The sequence below is a fragment of the Erythrolamprus reginae genome, chromosome 1 (assembly GCF_031021105.1).
Source record: "Erythrolamprus reginae isolate rEryReg1 chromosome 1, rEryReg1.hap1, whole genome shotgun sequence".
Taxonomy (NCBI): Eukaryota; Metazoa; Chordata; class Lepidosauria; order Squamata; family Dipsadidae; genus Erythrolamprus; species Erythrolamprus reginae.
The window spans coordinates 317,775,598-317,798,049 of record NC_091950.1 but is presented as its reverse complement, the minus strand read 5'-3'; the positions used below and the strand labels follow the sequence as shown (position 1 = coordinate 317,798,049).

Genomic DNA, 22,452 nt, shown 5'->3' with positions numbered 1-22,452 from the left:
AAGAGAAAGATGGAAAGAGAAAGAGAGAGGAGGAGAGAAAAACAGAGAGAGGGAGGGGGAAAGAGAAACAGGGAGAGGGAGGGAGAGGGAGGGAGAGAAAGAGAGAATGGGAAAGAGATAATATTACAATTTTTTATTTTTTATTGTTGCTACATGTAATATTTCAAAAGCAGGAAAAAAATGAAAAGTGCATTTATCACATTTTTCTTGGAACAATTAGCAGAACTCTGCCTTGTTTATCATTATTTTAGGTAGTAAAACCTCATTATTCAGGGTAAATTGCCATGTTGGTACTTTGCGATAAATAAGTGGGCACTAAAAGATTCGCCATTATTGATTTAAGTCCTCCAAGTTTCTTGCAACAGACTACCTTATCCACAGGGAATGGGTCACATCCAGTGAAGGGCTAGCAAATTTTTTACTAACACACTGTGGTTGTGGCTTATGCAAGATGCCCTGCATTTTCTTTCAACATCTTTCAGTCAAATTAGGTGCTCTGGGGTGGAGCTCCATTGCTACCCCACTGCATTCCCCCTCCCATCCGGGCAGTGGCCCACCCCTGGCAATGTTCCCTCTAATTTTTTTTCAGTGTGGACAGAAAAGTATAGTGTCTGAGTGACAGGTCCTTTGGGACTGGGCAGCATAGAAGTATAAATAAAATAAATAAATAAGAAAAAAAATCCATTTTTTAATTAAAAGAAATTAATAATAAAACAAAACCAAAATCTATTGCTATTATTACTATTTCCTCTTTTTCCACCCGTCTCCTCCCCCCCTTGTGTGTGTGTGTGTGTGTGAATTCTTGAACCATTTCCAATAACAGGTGAGCTATTGGAAATGGTTCAAGAGTTCACACACACACAAACGGCTGGGTTTTTCTCTCTCTTATTATTTGGGTGCTTTTTACCATATGCTTTAAATCAAGAGTCATTTCTCTCTCTTTCTCTCTCCCCCTCTTGCTCTCTCTCTCTTTTTCTCACTTTCTCTCTCCCTCTCTTTCTCTCTTATTTTCTTTCTCTCTTTCTATTTCTTTCTTTCTCTCTCTTTCTTTCTATCTCTCTTTCTTTCTTTCTCTTCTCCCTATTGCTATCTCTCCCCCCCTTTCTCTCTCTCTCTCTTTCTCACTTACTTCGAGGGGGCTGCGAGAGTGCTTTTTCCGAGCGCTCCGGGAACGCCTGCCCTGCCTCTACTGCAGCCCCCTTGCTGGAAGTCTGGGACGAAAGTGCTCCCAGCAAAGGGGCTGCGAGAGGGGCTGGGCGGGCTTTCCCGAAACGGACGGAGAAATCCCTCTCTTGCAGCGAAAGCGCTCCCAGCCAGGGGGCTGCAAGAGAGGGCTTTCTCTGTCCGTTTTGGGAAAGCCCGCCCCGCCCCTCTCACAGCCCCCTGGCTGGGAGCGCTTTCATCCCGAGAAGCCGAAGCCAAAGCCGCAGTGAGAGAAGTCATGATCCAAGGTGGGAGGCGGAGGAGGAGAGGGGCCGAATCGGGCGGGCGGGAGGCAGGGCCAAGAGGCCAGGAGCGCGAGGGGGCCGGAGCACCATTCTCCGTAAGCTGCGCATCTTCTTGGCTAGCGCGCCCATGTGATTTCTTGGCCAGGGAAGCGAGCATCCTCCCAGGCAGTATGGCCATGCTGATTCTCAGCTGGGGAGGGCACGAGCGTCCTCCCAGCCAGTGTGGTGGTGCAACTTCTCGGCTGGGGAGCAGGAAGTTCCAGTAAGCGCAGGAAGCGCTGGGAACAGTGAGAAGCACCGGGAAGAGGCACCATGGAGAGGCAGGGGCGGCCGCGGCTCCCTTCTAATGCCCGCGCCTCCCCGCCCGCCCCCCCACCACGGGCTGGCAGGGGGATGGGGAGCGCGCGCCCGAAGAAAAGGGTACGTGTGGGGGTATTTTGGAGCGCTTGCGCGCACACGTGCACAGCTTATGGGGAGCGGTGACCCCTGGTCACATCCATCCATCCACCCTGCAAAAGCTGCTAGGTATTTGTTGAAAGCCAAGTCTTCTTCCTATCTCCTACAGCTCCTTAACAGAATCAAGGTGCATGTTGAGATAAGTGACTCAAAGATTCTCACTAGTTATATTTATTAAAAACAAAAGCGGTTAGGTAACAAGAAACTGGATATTTAAATTTTAGCACTCCATTAATCAGTAAATATTTCAAGGAGGGGTCTTTTTGGTCTTGCTCATTCTCTGCCTGGCTGCATCTTCATGCAAGGGAGATGTCGCCACCCATTTCTCTGATAAGGAAAGAATGCGGAGATTGTCTCTCTTGCAATACTTTGCAAACTATCCTGCCAAACACAGAAAATTCTATTATACAGTACTTATAATCACAATTCCTTGGTATCTAAGATAAACAGAATTCACACGGAAGAAATCTTTGGGGTGCTCTGATGAATGATCTTATCTCATATTTCATTACAAAAGTCTTATTTAAGCCAATTAATTAAAACTGGGGGTTTTGTTCTTGCTCACACCCTGAGCTAAATGAAAGTCAAGAAACAGGAGTATGACAGTTTGTAACCAAAGCTTGAGAGAACCCTTAGGACTATTCTTCAAAGCCTGGTTTGGGCAGATAGTATATTTTGCACGCAGCTTCTAAAATGTTAAGAAAAACATTGGAGTACTTGCTAAGGGATATGGAGTTAGTCCAACATACTGTACACCTATAATTAATTTGTATCCAGTTTCATGATAATGTGATTTTATTATGCTTAATATAAAACTATAGAACAATGATAGCAAACCTATGGCATGCAGGCCACAGATGGCCCTTGGAGCCATATCTGAGGGCACGCGAGGCACTGGCCTATGCCTTCAGTGCACATGTGCACCACTCGTTAGCTGATTTTCGGTCTTCTTTTAGTTCTGTGTTAGCAAAAACTTCAGAAGAGAAGGATTTAGGGGTAGTGATTTCTGACAGTCTCAAAATGGGTGAACAGTGCGGTCGGGCAGTAGGAAAAGCAAGTAGGATGCTTGGCTACATAGCTAGAGGTATAACAAGCAGGAAGAGGGAGATTGTGATCCCCTTATATAGAGCGCTGGTGAGACCATATTTGGAATACTGTGTTCAGTTCTGGAGACCTCACCTACAAAAAGATATTGACAAAATTGAACGGGTCCAAAGACGGGCTACAAGAATGGTGGAAGGTCTTAAGCATAAAGCGTATCAGGAAAGACTTCATGAACTCAATCTGTATAGTCTGGAGGACAGAAGGAAAAGGGGGGACATGATCGAAACATTTAAATATGTTAAAGGGTTAAATAAGGTTCAGGAGGGAAGTGTTTTTAATAGGAAAGTGAACACAAGAACAAGGGGACACAATCTGAAGTTAGTTGGGGGAAAGATCAAAAGCAACATGAGAAAATATTATTTCACTGAAAGGGTAGTAGATCCTTGGAACAAACTTCCAGCAGACGTGGTTGGTAAATCCACAGTAACTGAATTTAAACATGCCTGGGATAAACATATATCCACCCTAAGATAAAATACAGGAAATAGTATAAGGGCAGACTAGATGGACCATGAGGTCTTTTTCTGCCGCCAGTCTTCTATGTTTCTAGGCCATTTTCACTTTCCCCAGGCGGCTTTCGGATGCCTTCTGAAGCCTGATGATGGCGAAAAATGACCCAACGGACCAACCAGAAGTCTGGAGCTTCAATGAGGCATCTATGTATGCATGGTGGAGAGGGCACTGCATTATGAGTGTGGTCATGCACATGTGCACTATTGCACGCATTGCGCACCCTTTTGGCACTGCTATAGAAAAATTGGGTTTCTGAATATTTCAAAATCCAACAGTTATGTAACAAAACAAAACAATGTTGCAATTCAAGCTTTGCCTTTTACCCATGTATGTGTAATATCACTAGGGACATACAAAACGGGCAGAGTTTATATCATGTATCCACCCTCTCTGGATGCCTATGAGCTAAGTTTTAGTTGGATGCCAAAGTGCTGTACCGGAACTGAGCTCTCAATTTTAGTGAAATATCTTATTTTGGTAAAGGACCTTTAAAAGAGAAATACTTCTTAACTTCCTGAAATACCTCTAATAGAAAAATGCAAAAAAATAAATGGTTAAATTGATGAGAAAATAAATTCAATACAATATATGACAAATTATGCTACAAATACTCTTCAAAATACTGTATAGGCATATTCATAAATAGAAGAGACAGAAATAAAGATACAAATCAAGAAACAACATAAGGCAGTGAAAGATTGGAGTTATGAAATCGACTGCAACCAAAAACCTCCCTACCACCCATGCTTAGTGGCAGCAAAGTTCAGAGGAAATTCCCTTCCTCTCCCTATTCTTCAAGCTGCCAGCAACTGCACAATATGTCTGGGAATTGTGGACAGGTGTTCACATATTTCATTTGGTATTGTACAGGTCTAAATCTGAAAACATGAAAGCAGACACTAAGTTATGCTGCTTTTTCTGACCGAAGGATATATATGACCCCATTGGTCATTACATCACATTATATCACATCATGCCTTTTGAGAACATTCCTTGATGAAAAGCAGAGAATGGCCAAAGCCAGTGATTAGCCCACGACTTTGGAGCCTGAACGTGAAAGACAAAGAAAGAGCCTTCTTACTTCAAGGCTTGGAATTATTTATTATTATTATTATTTATTCAACTTCTATGCCGCCCAAACCCCAAGGACTCAGGGCAGTTTACAACAATAATAAAAATACAATATAAATAGATACAAAGGGATAAAAAAGAAGTTGAACATTATCTAAAACAAAAACATTATCTAAAACTAAAACCCCATAAAAAGTTATTTTAAAAAGGCAGTCAAAATATTAACTTCAAAATGTCACAAATAGGCGTCAAAGAATAATCAAACTCTATTCTGCTTTCCTCTTCAATAACCAAACTCTCTTTTTATTCTTAATATACTTGATCACAGAGATTTCAAAATAAACAGCAAAAGCATTGTGTAATCTTGATGAGCCAGTTTTCAAATGCTTTTTTTGTAACATAAAATTTTATTGGGTTTTCATTAATTTCATTAATAAGATGAATTTAGCACATAATCCTGACATAATTGTATTTATATTGTATTGCTGTTATGTTGTGAGCCGCCCCGAGTCTTCGAAGAGTGGCGGCATACAAATCTAATAAATTATTATTATTATTATTATTATTATTATTATTATTATTATCCTGACAGAGATGTAAACGAAGAAAAGAGCCAACAATTTCTCTTTCCAAGTGGTGTTGATATGCCATTTTTTCTGCTGGTTCTGTCCCTTTGACACTGTTTTCGTTATTTATGTATTTGTTTTGCTTTGTTTTTAGACGCTGCCCATCTCTACTTACTATTCATTAAGTAAGATATATTGTCAACCTCTATGTGCCCCCATGAGTTATGATCCACCCCGCTTTGTGCATTTCATCATAAAAGTATTTGTTTTACACATCAAGCAAGAACTGAAATCTATATTTGACAGTGGAGTGGCAGTAAATTAACTGAAAATGCCAAACTCAATCTCTATGGGATAATTTAAGAATTCAAAAAATCATGGACAAAACAGGCAATTTCTGTAGTTCATTAAAAAATATAATACTTTTATATGCATTGATAACTTTCCCAACATCAAGCTAGCTAAAATATGGTAACTTACTTCTTCTATGTTAGAGCTTAATAGATTCTTATTTAAATCTAGATTATCGTATTTTTTGGAGTATAAGATGCACCCGAGTATAAGAGGCAGCTTAGTATTTGGGGAGGAAAATAGGGGTAAAAAAATCTGCCTATCAGATATTCATCTGGCTAGTGTTCTTAGTCTGGTCAGCTTCAACACATTAGTTTGCTGGTTTTGAACACGTTGTATCCCCTGCTTGGAGATTAAAAAACAGCTTCTAAAAGCACAACTGATCTTTGGAGAGAGAAGCAATGAGAAAAATAGGCAAAGTATAGAGATCTCTTCACTCTCTGGCGCCTTATTAGGGATGAAAAAAAGCTTCTAAAGCACAGCTGAGAGTTGGAGGGAGCAGGCAAAGCTAAAAAGATCGCTCTTTGTTAGGGCTGAAATAAAGATTTTTTTTTAAAAAAGGCTACATTCAGAGTATAAGACGCACCCAAATTAGACTTTTTCAGCCTCTTTTGGGTGGGTGAGGGAACTGTGTCTTATGCTCCGAAAAATACGGGTAACTTAAAAAAAAATAAAGTTGTAACACTAAAAACTAAGTTTCATTTGTAGGGCACTTTTCCAATCAGCATTTGAAAATGAAAGAACTAGAGGAGAGCATATAAAGGAAGTGGAAGAAAATACAATTCAACAGACAGGAAATTAAATGGGTGAAATGTAGGTTGCTTTGGTGTAAAAAAATGTAAACAACCCATTTTTCTAATGACAAGTCATCAAATGAAAACAACGAATAACGATGAAGGTCCTTTTTCACTTGACATATTGATGTCCCTTGCAATGTAGGTGATGCTACCCATAAATTACATAAAAGCTTATTCTGTTAACACTTGCTCTCAAATTTAAAATACTACGACTGGAACTTCCTTTCATTTTCCTATACAGTAATGTTATTTCCAGAAAAATGAATCTGACATTAATATAGTAATAAAACTATGCAGGTATCCATGACTACTGTTGTGATCTCAGTAATATCGTTTTTACAGCTGCAAATATTTGTAATCATGCCAAGTAAGCCACATTTGAGAAATAACTAATAAACATTGTGTTATCTGAAAAGGGATATTTTTTTGAAATAGACATAAACTTTTATAACTGACATTATTTTTATAACTGACATTTTTATAAGTTCAAATTATCATCCTCAAAGTTGATGAATGTTTTCACAATTTGAGTTCAAGACAAGAAGAAGGTTTGGTATATGTAAATGTCTCAGACACCTATAATCCATATGAGAATAACAAAAGGAGAAGCTGAAGTTTAAAAAGATTTAGAAGATTCTGTTACAAAATTATACCATAGCCAAAGAACCAAGTACAATGCCTTCAAACTGTATATTATTTAAATACTTAATTGAGTTTATAATTAATTTATCTTATTATTGAAAAAGTAAGAAACTTTTTGTCATATTTATGTGAATTCATATTTCAGATCTAAGTGAAGAATGGAGCATATCATAATTCTAAACCATGGCAGCCAACAGAATTGAAGTGAGAATTAATGTTGACTGAAAGATGCATAACATGTTGCTGAAATTAGCTACTTATTTACTCTTTTTTGAAAAAAAGAAACATATTACTCCAAGTCACAATTCTCTTTTCTTTAGTTTTAAAGCAGATTGTTTTGAGATTAAAGCACTGAAATTAGATGTCGTTGCTATTACTCTTAATATTTTTTCTTTGGATTAATTAATTCGTCCCCTAAACTTGCCCCTTTACTTTTGAAAGACATTGACTTATTTATAAAGTCTCCTTTCCTGACCTTATCTAATGAGCATTTTTAACAATTCAAGTAAAAATGAAAATGGAGATTTTGAGGCTCTTCCCCCCTTCATGAAACACAGTATAAATATAATGTAAAACCTATATTCCTTCTTTTCCTCCAAAGAATTATAACTATAGATTTTCTATCTTTATTATATATGCCACATAATAATCCAAAAGAAGCCACAAAATATTATTTGGTTATCATTGAATAATTCATACCAAATGTATAGACAATTTGAAAAGAAAAGAAAACTACATTTGAATTCCAAATGAAATATTATTTAAACTACAAACTTGTAATTTAAAGGCGCAATTAACATCTTGGGCTACATTAGATAGGATATGTTTAATGTTTCACTTTTTTAAATAGTTTCACTGTATACAATTGCAGAAATCTACATCATTAAAACATTCTAGGATGAGAGCACCATGAACTAGTTAAATTTCAAATAAAAAAAATAGCTAGTAATTTATTAATTTTTATGGAACAGGCTCATGAAACTGAAATACTGAAATTTTATTAAAGAACATTTCACAAATGGGCAGTATTGTTTCTGCTTCATTCTTACCACCATAATTTTGTTATATATTTCTCTATATAAGAATACTAATTGTTAAATCAATTAACAGAGAATTGGATGGATCTATGCCATTCATCATATAGATTGGCTTCGAATACAAAATGTATAAATATTTCCTTTACTTGACAGTACTAACTTTCTGCTATTGTGTATTCTGAACTACAGCCTTTCAGCCTTGGTAGCCCATCTGCAAACAACTTCCTAAGGCCCTTCTTGATCAACATGATACTAATGAGTATCTTAGATCATGAAAAAAATCTGTCCAAACCTCCGGCTTCCTATTAAATAAAACACTGCAGCTGCTATCATTGACTTTTCTTCTCTGCAGAGGACAAAAGAAAGAAGGAAAGACAGAGACCTTGATTAGTAAATAAAATTTATTTCAAAGGAAAATTCCAGTTCCCCATTTTAAAAAAGGGGATATTAAAGCCTTGTTAGGCAGGAAACATTATAGGGAGTCCCAACTTACAACTGGTCACTTAACTACAGTTTGAAGTTATTTTTAAAAAGTTACTTACAACCCATCCTTTTTCCAGCTTCCCATTTAAAAAACCCACAATCATTTGGAAGAATGGTTTCACCAAACAATGGCACGATTTCTTTAATGACCATGTGATTCACCTTACACTCGTGTGTCTCACTTTATGACTATTATAAAGATAATACCAGTAACGTGGTATCTCAACTTATGACCACAATGACTTACTACTGAAATTTCAGGCTACATTGTGGTCATAGGTTGAGGAATACCTGTAGTTAATGAAAATATGATCACTGTCAAGCCAGTTCAAACACTTCGTAGAATCAGTGATGATTAGAAACTGGATAGGGGTAGAGTCAGGGCATCTTAAATTTCTTTACTATTTCAGTGCAGTCCTATTTATATAGAATACATATACAGTGGTACCTCTACTTAAGAATGCCTCTACTTAAGAACTTTTCTAGATAAGAACCGGGTGTTCAAGATTTTTTTTGTCTCTTCTTAAGAACCAGAGTGGCGCAAAGGCTCGGCCAGTTTCCTGCCATTACCCCTTTAATCCTGGCCATCTTGGGTTTTTCTGGTGGTGCTTAAGGAGGCTTTGGCAGTCCAGAGCCAACAAAGCATTTTCCTTTCTCTGGGCTCTTGGAGAGGGAATAAACCTCTGCCAGCACCCAGAGAAAAGAAATGCTTGTTAACAGGAGAAGTTCCTGAGGATTGGAGAATGGCCAGTGTTGTGCCTATTCACAAGAAGGGCAGTAGAGAAGAAGCTGGTAACTACAGGCCAGTTAGCTTGACATCAGTTGTAGTTAAAATGATGGAGACTCTACTCAAAAAGAGGATAAATCAGCACCTAAAAAACAATAACTTATTAGACCCAAATCAGCATGGCTTTACTGAAGGCAAATCATGTCAGACTAATCTCATTGATTTCTTTGACTATGTCACAAAGGTGTTGAATGAAGGTGGTGCCGTGGATATTGCCTACCTGGACTTCAGCAAAGCCTTTGATACGGTTCCACATAAAGAGCTGATAGATAAATTAGTGAAGATTGGACTTAATCCCTGGATAGTTCAATGGATTTGCAGCTGGCTGAAGCGTAGACATCAGAGAGTTATTGTTAATGGCGAGTATTCTGAGCAGAGTCAGGTTACAAGCGGTGTGCCACAAGGATCTGTTCTGGGTCCTATTCTTTTTAATATATTTGTGAGTGACATAGGGGAAGGTTTGGTAGGGAAGGTTTGCCTATTTGCCGATGACTCTAAAGTGTGCAATAGGGTTGATATTCCTGGAGGCGTCTGTAATATGGTAAATGATTTAGCTTTACTAGATAAATGGTCTAAGCAATGGAAACTGCAGTTTAATGTTTCCAAATGTAAAATAATGCACTTGGGGAAAAGGAATCCTCAATCTGAGTATTGTATTGGCAGTTCAGTGTTGGCAAATACTTCAAAAGAAAAGGATTTAGGGGTAGTGATTTCTGACAGTCTCAAAATGGGTGAACAGTGCAGTCAGGCAGTAGGGAAAGCAAGTAGGATGCTTGGCTGCATAGCTAGAGGTATAACAAGCAGGAAGAGGGAGATTATGATCCCACTATATAGAATGCTGGTGAGACCACATTTGGAATACTGTGTTCAGTTCTGGAGACCTCACCTACAAAAAGATATTGACAAAATTGAACGGGTCCAAAGACGGGCTACAAGAATGGTGGAAGGTCTTAAGCATAAAACGTATCAGGAAAGACTTAATGAACTCAATCTGTATAGTCTGGAGGACAGAAGGAAAAGGGGGGACATGATCGAAACATTTAAATATATTAAAGGGTTAAATAAGGTCCAGGAGGGAAGTGTTTTTAATAGGAAAGTGAACACAAGAACAAGGGGACACAATCTGAAGTTAGTTGGGGGAAAGATCAAAAGCAACATGAGAAAATATTATTTTACTGAAAGAGTAGTAGATCCTTGGAACAAACTTCCAGCAGATGTGGTAGATAAATCCACAGTAACTGAATTTAAACATGCCTGGGATAAACATATATCCATCCTAAGATAAAATACAGAAAATAGTATAAGGGCAGACTAGATGGACCATGAGGTCTTTTTCTGCCGTCAAACTTCTATGTTTCTATGTTTCTAATGCTCCCTTCACTCTGGGCAGCGACTGTCCTCTTCCTCTTCTTCCTCTTCCTCCTCCCACCCAAATTCTGAGATTTTATTTCTTTCCTAATGGGGTTGCACGCATTATTTGCTTTTACATTGATTCCTATGGGAAAAATTGCTTCTACTTACAAACGTTTCTACTTAAGAACCTGATCACGAAATGAATTAAGTTCTTAAGTAGAGGTACCACTATATTCCCAAGAAACATTCCAAAAATCAGAAGAATTTTCAAACTTATCATTATCCCCCAAAAATCATGCATTATTTTGAAATTTTAAAAGTAAAGTCTCCTGGTTTTTAAAATGCAATTTTCCTCTCTCTATATATAAAAGTGGTTTGCCATTCAGGTGGCAATGGCAAAGCAATGGAAACTGCAGTTTAATGTTTCCAAATGTAAAATAATGCACTTGGGGAAAAGGAATCCTAAATCTGAGTATTGCATTGGCAGTTCTGTATTAGCAAAAACTTCAGAAGAGAAGGATTTAGGGGTAGTGATTTCTGACAGTCTCAAAATGGGTGAGCAGTGTGGTCGGGCGGTAGGAAAGGCAAGTAGGATGCTTGGCTGCATAGCTAGAGGTATAACAAGCAGGAAGAGGGAGATCGTGATCCCCTTATATAGAGCGCTGGTGAGACCACATTTGGAGTACTGTGTTCAGTTCTGGAGACCTCACCTACAAAAAGATATTGACAAAATTGAACGGGTCCAAAGACGGGCTACAAGAATGGTGGAAGGTCTGAAGTATAAAACGTATCAGGAAAGACTTAATGAACTCAATCTGTATAGTCTGGAAGACAGAAGGAAAAGGGGGGACATGATCGAAACATTTAAATATGTTAAAGGGTTAAATAGGGTTCAGGAGGGAAGTGTTTTTAACAGGAAAGTGAACACAAGAACAAGGGGACACAATCTGAAGTTAGTTGGGGGAAAGATCAAAGGCAACATGAGAAAGTATTATTTTACTGAAAGAGTAGTAGATCCTTGGAACAAACTTCCAGCAGACGTGGTTGGTAAATCCACAGTAACCGAATTTAAACATGCCTGGGATAAACATATATCCATTGTAAGATAAAATACAGGAAATAGTAAAAGGGCAGACTAGATGGACCATGGGGTCTTTTTCTGCCGTCAGTCTTCTATGTTTCTAGGTTACAATTTTCTAATCTAATCATGTAAGATATTCCAAATACTGTATAGGTATTGCTCACGTCAAACCTTGTTTAATTTCTTAGCCAGGTGTAACTGAGGCAATTTAAATGTCATTTGTCTATAAAATAATTCTTATTATATTACAAAGGATTTTTATGAGGATTGCTGAATTATTTACATATGTCTTCAATTGAAAGAACTGTTCCTTGCCAAGCCTAAACCAACTTGATCATACTGCACAGTTGTGATTTTGGGGGGGAAAACCCGCCACCATCAACAATATGCTAAACGTGATGGAATTCAGTTGCTATAGCAGCAAATTAAACAAATAAATGAAATACTTTGGAATGCTTAAAAAGGAATATTTGTGGTCTGATTAAGATATAGTGAATTTTAAATAAGCAGATTTTAGTTTATTAAGGAGGACTTTGTGACAAAAAATATTAGCCAGCAAAAGTATATTTGTATTGTTTTTGAAATTTCACAAAAAGTGCAATTTTCTAATACTATATTTCAAAAGCACTTCCACCTACAGATATAGTGCTTTCTTGTAAATTTGTCTGTTGTATTTGCGTAAGTGAAGGGAAAAGAGTCTATGAAAAGGGAAGGGCTAGGAAGGAGGATAAAAGAAATATACAGTGATCCCCCGCTCGTTGCGAGGGTTCCGTTCCAGGAGCCCCCGCAACGAGCGGGTTTTCGCGAAGTAGCGATGCGGAAGTAAAAACACCGTCTGCGCATGTGCAGACGGTGTTTTTACTCCCACAGCGCTAGCGAGGAGCCGAAGATTGGGGGCGGGGCGGCTGTTTGCCGCCGGCATGGAGGGCTTCCTAGCAGCCCCCCAAACCCGGGTTGGGGGTCCGGGGGGCGCTGGCTCTCGGCGCTTTTGAGCTGAGTCCGGAAGCGAATTCGCTTCCGGACTCAGCTCAAAAGCGCCGATAGCAAGCGGCAAGGAACGGCTTGTCTCGGCGCTTTCGAGCTGACAGCTCGAAAGCGCCGAGACAAGCCGTTCCTTGCCGCTTGCTATCGGCGCTTTTGAGCTGAGTCCGGAAGCGAATTCGCTTCCGGACTCAGCTCAAAACCGGCGATACCAAGCGGCAAGGAACGGCTTGTCTCGGCGCTTTCGAGCTGACAGCTCGAAAGCGCCGAGACAAGCCGTTCCTTGCTGCTTGCTATCGGCGGTTTTGAGCTGAGTCCGGAAGCGAATTCACTTCCGGACTCAGCTCAAAACCGGCGATACCAAGCGGCAAGGAACGGCTTGTCTCGGCGCTTTCGAGCTGACAGCTCGAAAGCGCCAAGACAAGCCGTTCCTTGCCGCTTGCTATCGGTGGTTTTGAGCTGAGTCCGGAAGCGAATTCGCTTCCGGACAGCTCAAAAGCGCCGATAGCAAGCGGCAAGGAACGGCTTGTCTCGGCGCTTTCGAGCTGACAGCTCGAAAGCGCCGAGACAAGCCGTTCCTTGCCGCTTGCTATCGGCGGTTTTGAGCTGAGTCCGGAAGCGAATTCGCTTCCGGACAGCTCAAAAGCGCCGATAGCAAGCGGCAAGGAACGGCTTGTCTCGGCGCTTTCGAGCTGACAGCTCGAAAGCGCCGAGACAAGCCGTTCCTTGCCGCTTGCTATCGGCGCTTTTGAGCTGAGTCCGGAAGCGAATTCGCTCCCGGACTCAGCTCAAAAGCGGCGAGAATGAACGGCGTGGGCGGGCGAAGGGCGGGCGGCAGCGAGGAGTTTGCGTGGGCGGTGGGGAAACTCCTCGCTGACGCCAGCAAGAGGGGGAAGACCCAGGGAAGCCGCTGCCATCTACGCATGCGTGCCCGGCACGCATGCGTAGATGGTATTTTTGACTTCCGGGTTGAAAAATAGCGAAGTACCCTGTTCGCAATGGTTGGGGACGCAATAAACGGGGGATCACTGTATAGTCTTAAAATGCTGGAACTCTTCCTGAGGCCTGGGGATGATGAAAAATGGCCCAACTGGAACTTCATTTCTGAATTTCCAGTTGGCCCGTTTTGACCATTTTTCGCCATCCATAAGTGTTGTCTCATGTGCCAGCTCTGCCTATTGACTCCTGCACTGTGGAAAAGAGTCAGAAGTATCAGGCAATGACAAAAATAGAAGAGGCGGGATTAAGCACTGTAAAAGGACCCTGCCACCATGGCGTGGCTACCAGCACCAACCACCTTTTTTGGAGGGGTGTGTGTGTGTTTTGTGGAGCCAAAAATATGGTACTTTGTTTCTAACTGATCATAAATTAAACTAGTAGTAAAGACCACGTTTGCTGCCATTATTGCAGTCCAATTAACCAAAATGATTTTAAAAAATTACAAGTTTTGAAAACATTCTGAAAAAACCTTAAAATAGATAATTGCGGAATAAAATGGCAAATAGATCATATTGAAAAGTACTGTAAATGATCCCCAGTGAACTAAAAATTTATGGGTTCTAAGTTGGCATGCCTGACCAATTTAAACAGCTCAGTAAAAATGCTGACCTAGTATTAGCAGCTACAACCCCCTTAAAAGATTATTGTTTTATCAAAAAAGATTACAAAACATAGATATTTAGTTCAGGGAAAAATAAATAAGAGAAATACCATAGAACGGAATATTTTCTAATTGTATCATACAACACAATGATGGCCACCAACTGCCCCAAGACACTTATCCTACAATTCCTCCTTACCTAAACAGCGAAAAAGAATGACCATGGGTAGGCAAAAAAGCAATGGAATGGAATGAGTTATTGATGGCTTCTCCATTGAGTTTTCTGGTGGGAAATGGGTAGAGAGCATCAGGAAACTTCCCCCCTTCCTCCCTTTGTGTCATTCTATAATTATCTTCCTTCCTTTTACCCCTCCCTTCCTAGAATTCCTGCTAGCTTCCCCGTTTGCTTTGCTGGTTGGAAGCTTGGAGGAAGAAATCACTGGGGAAGCCAGCAGGAAGTTGCAAGTTCAAAATTAGGTGGCAGAGGGTACAGATCAAGAATGGTACCTGGGGGTGCTGGAGAGGTAACACATAGGACAGGGAGGGCAAGAAGTTCAGTAGGAGTCAAGAAGGGGTGTGGAGGTTATGGGAAGTGCATGGGAAGCAACCCAGGTTGGGAGGAGCATACTAGGGTATGTTCACCATGGGCTTAGAAAGATCCAGAGATTTCTTTCTCCTTCCTTTTCCTTTTCAGCAGGTAGATACAGCTGGGTTTGCAGGGAGGGAAAGATTGCAACATTGGTGAGAAACGATCATGGGACATAGAAAATGAAAATGAAGATCACATGACTACAACATCAGCCAGTAGCACAGATGCAGCCACCACTTCCCCAAATTCATTCCCTTGTGAATCATGGTTTGGTTTATCTGATGACTGAATTTTATATTAGGAGTAGCAAGAATATTGTCTATATATTGCTACTATATTAAATTTAATCTAAATCATTTTTAATGATACTGTACTGGTGAATTGGGATTTTTCTTAACATGGTCTTTCTTCATTTATTATATGTGTAAAATTTGATGACCATAAGCAATGATGTTAGCAGCATGTGTAATCTGAATGCATCACACTGTGCATTCTTAGTCTCTATCTTAAAACAATCAAACGAAAACACACGTATAAAAACCATGTGTGCAGAAGCCTGTCTGTTTACTCTTCTGTGCAAAACATGACATATGGCCATTTATGTGCCTAAATTCCAATAAAGAATTTAACATTGTTTTTTGAGTTACCATGCTTCTTGAAGAAAGCAAAACAAAACTTGCAAGGAAACAAGCATATAAACTACAAAGAGAGGATTAAATTGTATATAATACACTGACATATAATTCCTATAATTATGAAGTTTCCAAGCCTACATTTGCAGTAGGGCATTTTTCCACAAGGGATTTTATTTTCCTTCTGCATAATTCCAATAATGGCCTTCGGGCCATTTCTATATAGCGTAGCTGTAAAATATACAACAACATTATAATTGTTCACAGTTCTATGATTTGCAAAATATGCAAGAAACAAGTAAACCGGAATCCTATATATGAAAGATTAAATATTTCCAGTGGTGTTTAGAACTCTTAATATGACACCTAAAACAAATACATTTTTTAGCAGGCTTGCACAATGACTGGAAAAAAATGGAATGCTTTAATAAATAATATAAAATAGTCACAGGCCTTCAGAATCAATCTGAAGAGTACATAATTCTAGTATCTTTGACAGCATGTATTTGTTATGCTCTATGAGATCTGATTTCCATGAGTGGGAAGTTAGGATTGTGCTGATTTCTGTAGATATTTATATAGATCAGTGAGTTGAGGAAAAATCATAAGAATGTGCATTCCTGATCCAATACAGTCCTTATGTTCCTGTAACTTTCTGGAGCAGAGTGTGTTCGTGTAATTTATTTATTGAAGTACTAGGTGCAGTCAAAAATCTAGAATTTCAAGTAGCTGTCAATCTAATATTTTTTTAAGAGTATCCAAAAAGGTCTGTAAGGGATGTTCTTAAGATGATTCTGCTGAAGCCTGTCATTTACTTCCTTCAAGCACACAAGATGAACTATCATTTCTTTCTTTGTCATATATTAACCTATTTATAATAATTACATATGGCTACCATTTTCATTCCTACTTTCCTTAACTGCCCTAAGAAGTTCTACTTTCAAGCTATTTTACATATTGTTTTATTTTCCCTGAAATTCCTTCTAACTCTTCCTGTCCAGTGATACAAAAACTATATGGTACAAAATAAAAACATGGTTAGAAGAAATAACTAAACAAAAAATTAGAAAGAAACCAGAAGCATTCCTCCTCGGGATGCTAGATCAAAACATAGAAAAACAATACCAGTAATATTATTTTAAACATTCTCACAGCAGTAAGAATCATCCTGGCACAATACTGGAAACAAGGAGAGGTACCAACCAAAAATGTTATAATTAAAAAGATTTGGGATTGTGCAGAACTAGATAAATTGATGATAAAAATGAAAGAGAAAGAAGATTCGGAATATTATAAAACATGGAACGTATTGTATGAGTGGCTTGACAGAAGGAAATAAAACAATATATTAATCATTAGGATATTGTTATTAAGATTGCAAGGACAAATGAATACAGTATAACACTTCATTATATGTGTGTGGATAACAATATCCTAATGATATACTTAATAGTTAAGGTGTTATAATGGTGTTAATATATATATATTAAGTAATGGTGTTATAATTAAGATTCTTAGAGATGTATTGATTACAATGACAGTAGAAATAGGTAAAAATAGTAAATAAGTGTAAAATATTAGTCAAGATATGTACTGTAAAATAAACTTAGAGATATAAATGTATGGTATATATGTTTCATTTTTGTTTTGTATCCTATGTCTTATTTGTTTGTTTTTTCTTTTATGTGTTTTTTTAAAGTTCACAAATGAATAAAAATTTAATTAAAAAATAGAAATACAGAGCATGTATTGATCAACACTAACTGGCTGGTTTTTACTTTACTTATTTTACTTTTAAGATTTCATTCGATCAGCTGCATCTGTAAGCACAGATAGTCTTTGTTTACCAACTGCCTTGCATAGCAACCATCTGCAATACAATCGTGATGAAAAAAGCAACTAATCCTTGTATTTATTAACTTTGCAGGTCTGTAAAGCAAAGGAAAGCTGAAGTAATATCATAACCCTAACCCTTGCAGGGGACTTTTGCCCAACCTCTTTGAGAGCAAAAATGCTGACTGATTAGACAGACATGTGAGGCAGACTCTTTCTACCAAACAGTGCTCTCAAGGAGGCTAGCTGAAAAAGATATGTCCTGAAATTCAAGGAGAAATTTCAGGATGGCTAGTGGCTTGCAAACTACTGGTCTGCCAACTCCTCTGCTCTTTCTGGTTAAGCCAGTAGAAAAGATTGCAGACAGCGATCACTTGATTTCAGGGCAACCAAACATCCATATTGCAATCAAATAACCGTGGGGACAGCTGCAATGGTCGTATGTTAGTGTGTGGGTCATAAGACCACTCAGGGCTGTCATAATGCACCGGACCAGGGTATCTATGAGACCGCCTTCTGCCGCACGAATCCCAGCGACCGGTTAGGTCCCACAGAGTGGGCCTTCTCTGGGTCCCGTCAACAAAACAATGTCGTTTGGCGGGCCCCAGGGGAAGAGCCTTCTCTGTGGTGGCCCCGGCCCTCTGGAACCAACTCCCCCCGAAGATTAGAATTGCCCCCACCCTCCTCGCCTTTCGTAAGCTCCTTAAAACCCACCTCTGCCGTCAGGCATGGGGGAATTGAGATATTCTTTCCCCCTAGGCCTTTACAATTTATGCATGGTATGTTTGTTTGTATTTATGTTTGGTTTTACAAATAAGGATTTTTTAATTGTTTTAGTATTAGTTTTAGTATTGGATTTACATGATTACATGGTTTTATATTATTGTTGTTAGCTGCCCCGAGTCTACGGAGAGGGGCGGCATACAAATAAAATAAAATAAAATAAAATAAAATCAATAAATAAGTTCAAGTGGTCACTGAATGAACATTTGTTAAATAAAGACTATATAATATCTCTGCAATTTCTATAGGATAGGAGGGAGATTCTAAATGCTGACTTAAATAAATAAAAAATAATAATCTCCTGGAGTCTTTTGCAAAGCCTTACCTAACGTGACAAATAGTGATTTGTGACTTACAACCAGAAAAGGAACCAATATTTCCATTGCTAAGCAAGGCAGCTGTTTAGTGAATTGAACCTAAATTTATGGTTTTTGTTAAACGAATCACTGCACACAGTGAATCTCACAGTCATTAAGGAAATCTGGTTTTCCTCTCCACACTGACTTTGCTTGTCAGAAGCTAGTTAAGATCGTAAATAATGATAATATGACTCCAGGATGCTACAACCGTTGTAAATATATACCAAGTGCCTGAATTTTGATCATGTGACCATGGGGATGCTGCGAGTGTTGTGTGAGAATTAGTTGTAAGTCACTTTTTCCAGTGCCACTGCAACTGAATGGTCATTAAATGAATGGTTATAAGTTGAGACTACCTGTACTTATATTTTGAATCACAGAAACTTCTCGTGGGAAGAATTAAAGTGGGGGAGGGAAAGAATTCCATGCCTCTATGTACTTATGCAAGAAGCTAATTGTTAACCTGTTTTTAAATATTTGTACTAAGAACTTAAATAGTTTAACGTACAAGTATTTCGAAATGGAATAAAGATATTCATTTCAGATAGTTAATACATGAAATCATGAATACAATAAATATTCAGTAAAAAATAAAGTTTTCATAAATTTTATCACTGGGGCAAATAGCCTTTTCTTCTACAATTTTAAGAAAATTGAGAGGGGAGGGAATGAAGTTTTTGTTATTAAAAAGTGTTGTTTATTTAATGTCATTCAAGGGACTTGTACTCATTTCAGCAGCACATATGCTAAAATTGGAATAATACCGTTAATGAGAACAACTGTATTACATATATTTTATAAATAATGTTTGAAATTTGGGAGATTTAACAACTGTCTAATAAATTAGTGATTTCATATTCGTCTGTGGCCTTAATTTTTGCAAAACCAATTCCATACTCATATTAATAGTAAGTGACAATAAACTATTGTAGAAAAGTTACTCCTTTTTAAAAATACCAGACATTTTTCTGCTATTATACTACAGACATCCATGGACACTTTATATTATGTATTTGAATATCTATACACGAAAAAATGGATTGTTTTTCCTTAATATTTTTTAAAAGAAACATTGTTTTTATACTTACCATTCCATGATTCAGCCAAGTTGGTATAAAATTATCAAGGAGCTTGGGGTAAACAAGTTCTCTGTCATAGATATAGATGCTCCAAAACATTACGACAACAAACTGGGGCAAAGAGAAAAGAATACATATATATTTTCAGGTATATAAAGTCACACTTTTATTGTAACAATTGCATTTTGTCAGTATCAACATTCAATGACTAACTATTGTTCTGTTGTGTATACTTTTAATGTACAAAGTAGTTTAACCCTGCTGTTCTGTTCGGGTCTGTGAGACCCGAAATCAAGGTTTGAGACCCTGTAAAAAATTTTCCCTGCATATCTGAAACTTGAAATTTCATGACTTTTCATCATTTCAGGGGTTCTCTCTATGAGAATTTTTTTGGGGGGGTGGGAGGTTTCTTTCTTGCTGAAAAAAAAACCTCCCTAATGTTATGTTCCCGGGTCACCCTGACCCGGACCGAAAACTCTTCATTTGCAGTGCTTATGTTTGGTCTTTTTGAAAGCTTTTTTCACTTGGAAAGTAGTCTGAACATTTCTTCACACAATGGAATGAAAATTGAACTGAAAAAATTAATCCTTACTGGTTTATTTTGCCCATAAATGTGCCTCCCCCCCCGTTTTTGTGAAAGTTTTTTCAATTTATGGATAGTTTTGCTTGCAAAATGCAGTCTATTTTACTGGAGTTGGTGTGGGAATGGTACCTTGAACATTTCTGAATATAAGAAAAATATAAAGGAACTGAAAAAAATGATTCTTACTGTTTTTTTAACATCAGAAATAAGGCCTCCCCCCCCCCCTGGCTGCTTGCAACAATTTTCACTTTTTATTTTTTTATGCTCCAAATCCGAAATATTCTTTAAAATCTTACGCATTCATTTACTCAATTTAACAATGCTGATCATCAAAAAAATATTTGTGGGGGTGGGGGAAAAATTTTTTTCTTGGCAAAAAAAAAGTCACATTTACTCTGTTCGGGTCATATAGACTCGGATCAAAATGATTTTTTTTAGGTACTTGAATTTGGTCTTTTTGAAAACTTTTTCCACTGGAAAACTAGTTTGAACATTTATGAACATAATGATATGAAAATTGAACTGGAAAAATTGAGACTTATATTTTTATTTTGATCAAAAAGCCCCTCCCCCCATCCTTTTTGAATTTCGTGTCAATTTATATTTTTTAAGGCTACAAATCCCTAAGGAATTTTCCCCCAAAAGGTTTGATATACTAAATTGAACAATCCTGAACATAAGAAAAATATAAATGAACTGAAAAAAATGACTCTTATTGGTTTATTGTTTTATACTCGAGTATAAGCCTACTCGAGTATAAGCCTATTTGAGTATAAGCATGGGGGGCCATTTATGAGCAAAATAAACCAATAAGGATCATTTTTTCATTTTCATTTTCATATCATTATGTTCAGAAAGGTTCAAGCTACCAATCCCACACCAAAATAGAATAGTAAAATAGAATGCATTTTGCAGGCAAAATTATCAATAAACTCAAAAGTTTTGATATACTAAATTGAACAATCCTAAACATAAGAAAAATAGAAATGAACTGAAAAAAAAATGATTCTTATTGGTTTATTTTTGAATATAAGACCATATCATTTTATACTCGAGTATAAGCCTACTCGAGTATAAGCCTATTTGAGTATAAGCATGGGGGCCCATTTATGAGCAAAATAAACCAATAAGGATTAATTTTCTCAGTTCAATTTTCATATCATTGTGTGCAGAAATGTTCAAACATGTTTCCAGGTGAAAAAAGCTTTCAAAAAGACCAAACATAAGCACTGCAAATGAAGAGTTTTCGGTCCGGGTCAGGGTGACCCGGGAACATAACATTAGGAACTTTTTTCGAACAGAACAGCAGGGTTAAATCTAGGTTGGCTAGCTTATATATATGTGGGTAGTCTTCCCTTAACAATGGTAATTGAGACTCGCAACCCCATAGTTAAGGACAACTGCCTTTGCAGCAATTTCAGTTGTCATTGTTAAGCTAATTCCACTTGGCTGCTAGGCATGGTATCCCATGACCTCCATTTGCAATCTCCTGCCAGCTTCTCATGACTTTGCTTGCTGGAAGCTTCCACTGAAAATTGCAAGTGGTGATCATGTGACTGCAGGATGCTACTATGACTTTTATAATTGCGAGCTAGTTGACAAGTATCTGAATCACTATCACATGACTATAGGGACATTGTGATAACTGCATCTATGATGACTGGTAGTAAGTCTCCTTGTTCAGTAGTAAATTTGAATGATTATTGAAGGAATTGTCACTTTTTTCACTGTTGTAACTGAATGGTCATTCAACAAATGGTTGTAAATCGAGGATTATCTGTATTCATTATTGTACTATGATATGTATTGTATGCAATTAGAATGATACTAGAATGAACACTTGGTTTACTTGGAAGTAAGTCTCACTAAATTCAAGGCTAGGATTGAAATAATTGCCTAGCATTTCAAATGGAGCAGTTGGTTTATTATTAATTTATTATTTATTAATTAGATGCCACCCTTCTCGAGAAGTTTACTTGGAAGTAATAATTCTTTAGGGGGCAATTAATATAAATCCAGCTAAAGGAGAGAGGAGGTGGTATCCTATCAATCTTAATTGCTCCTGCTGAAAGACATATATTCTCCACTTTATTTAACCCGGGTTCCAATGCCCCCATTCTCCATCCTCTCCCCCAACACCTCTCTGGAGACAAAAGGGAGAGGCTGCATGGCTTTTCCCCACGCTGGACTGGGAGGATCTGAAGCACCCTGATAGCAAGGCCACTGAGAAAAAAGCTGCCTTTCTGCTTGCTTCTCTCTCACACACACACACAGAGAATAATCACTAGAATATAACTTTTACTCTTTAGCTGGATTTGTATTGG

At 38.1% G+C, this 22,452-nt stretch overlaps 1 protein-coding gene across 4 annotated transcripts in view; it reads right to left on the bottom strand.

Annotated features, from left to right (window-relative positions):
• AIG1 (androgen induced 1) overlaps positions 1-22,452 on the bottom strand; it is a 71,298-nt gene that overhangs the window by 32,673 nt on the left and 16,173 nt on the right. For 3 of the 4 annotated variants that reach the window (XR_011557437.1, XM_070733647.1, XM_070733649.1), the window contains one exon: positions 19,555-19,656. Coding sequence is in view for 3 of the 4 variants with exons in the window: in XM_070733647.1 (XP_070589748.1) it covers positions 19,555-19,656 (102 nt within the window). In the remaining variant the exon portion in view is untranslated. Of the gene's footprint in view, positions 1-8,176; positions 8,332-19,554; positions 19,657-22,452 lie in introns of those variants that run through there. The other variant, XM_070733648.1, reaches the window with a different exon arrangement.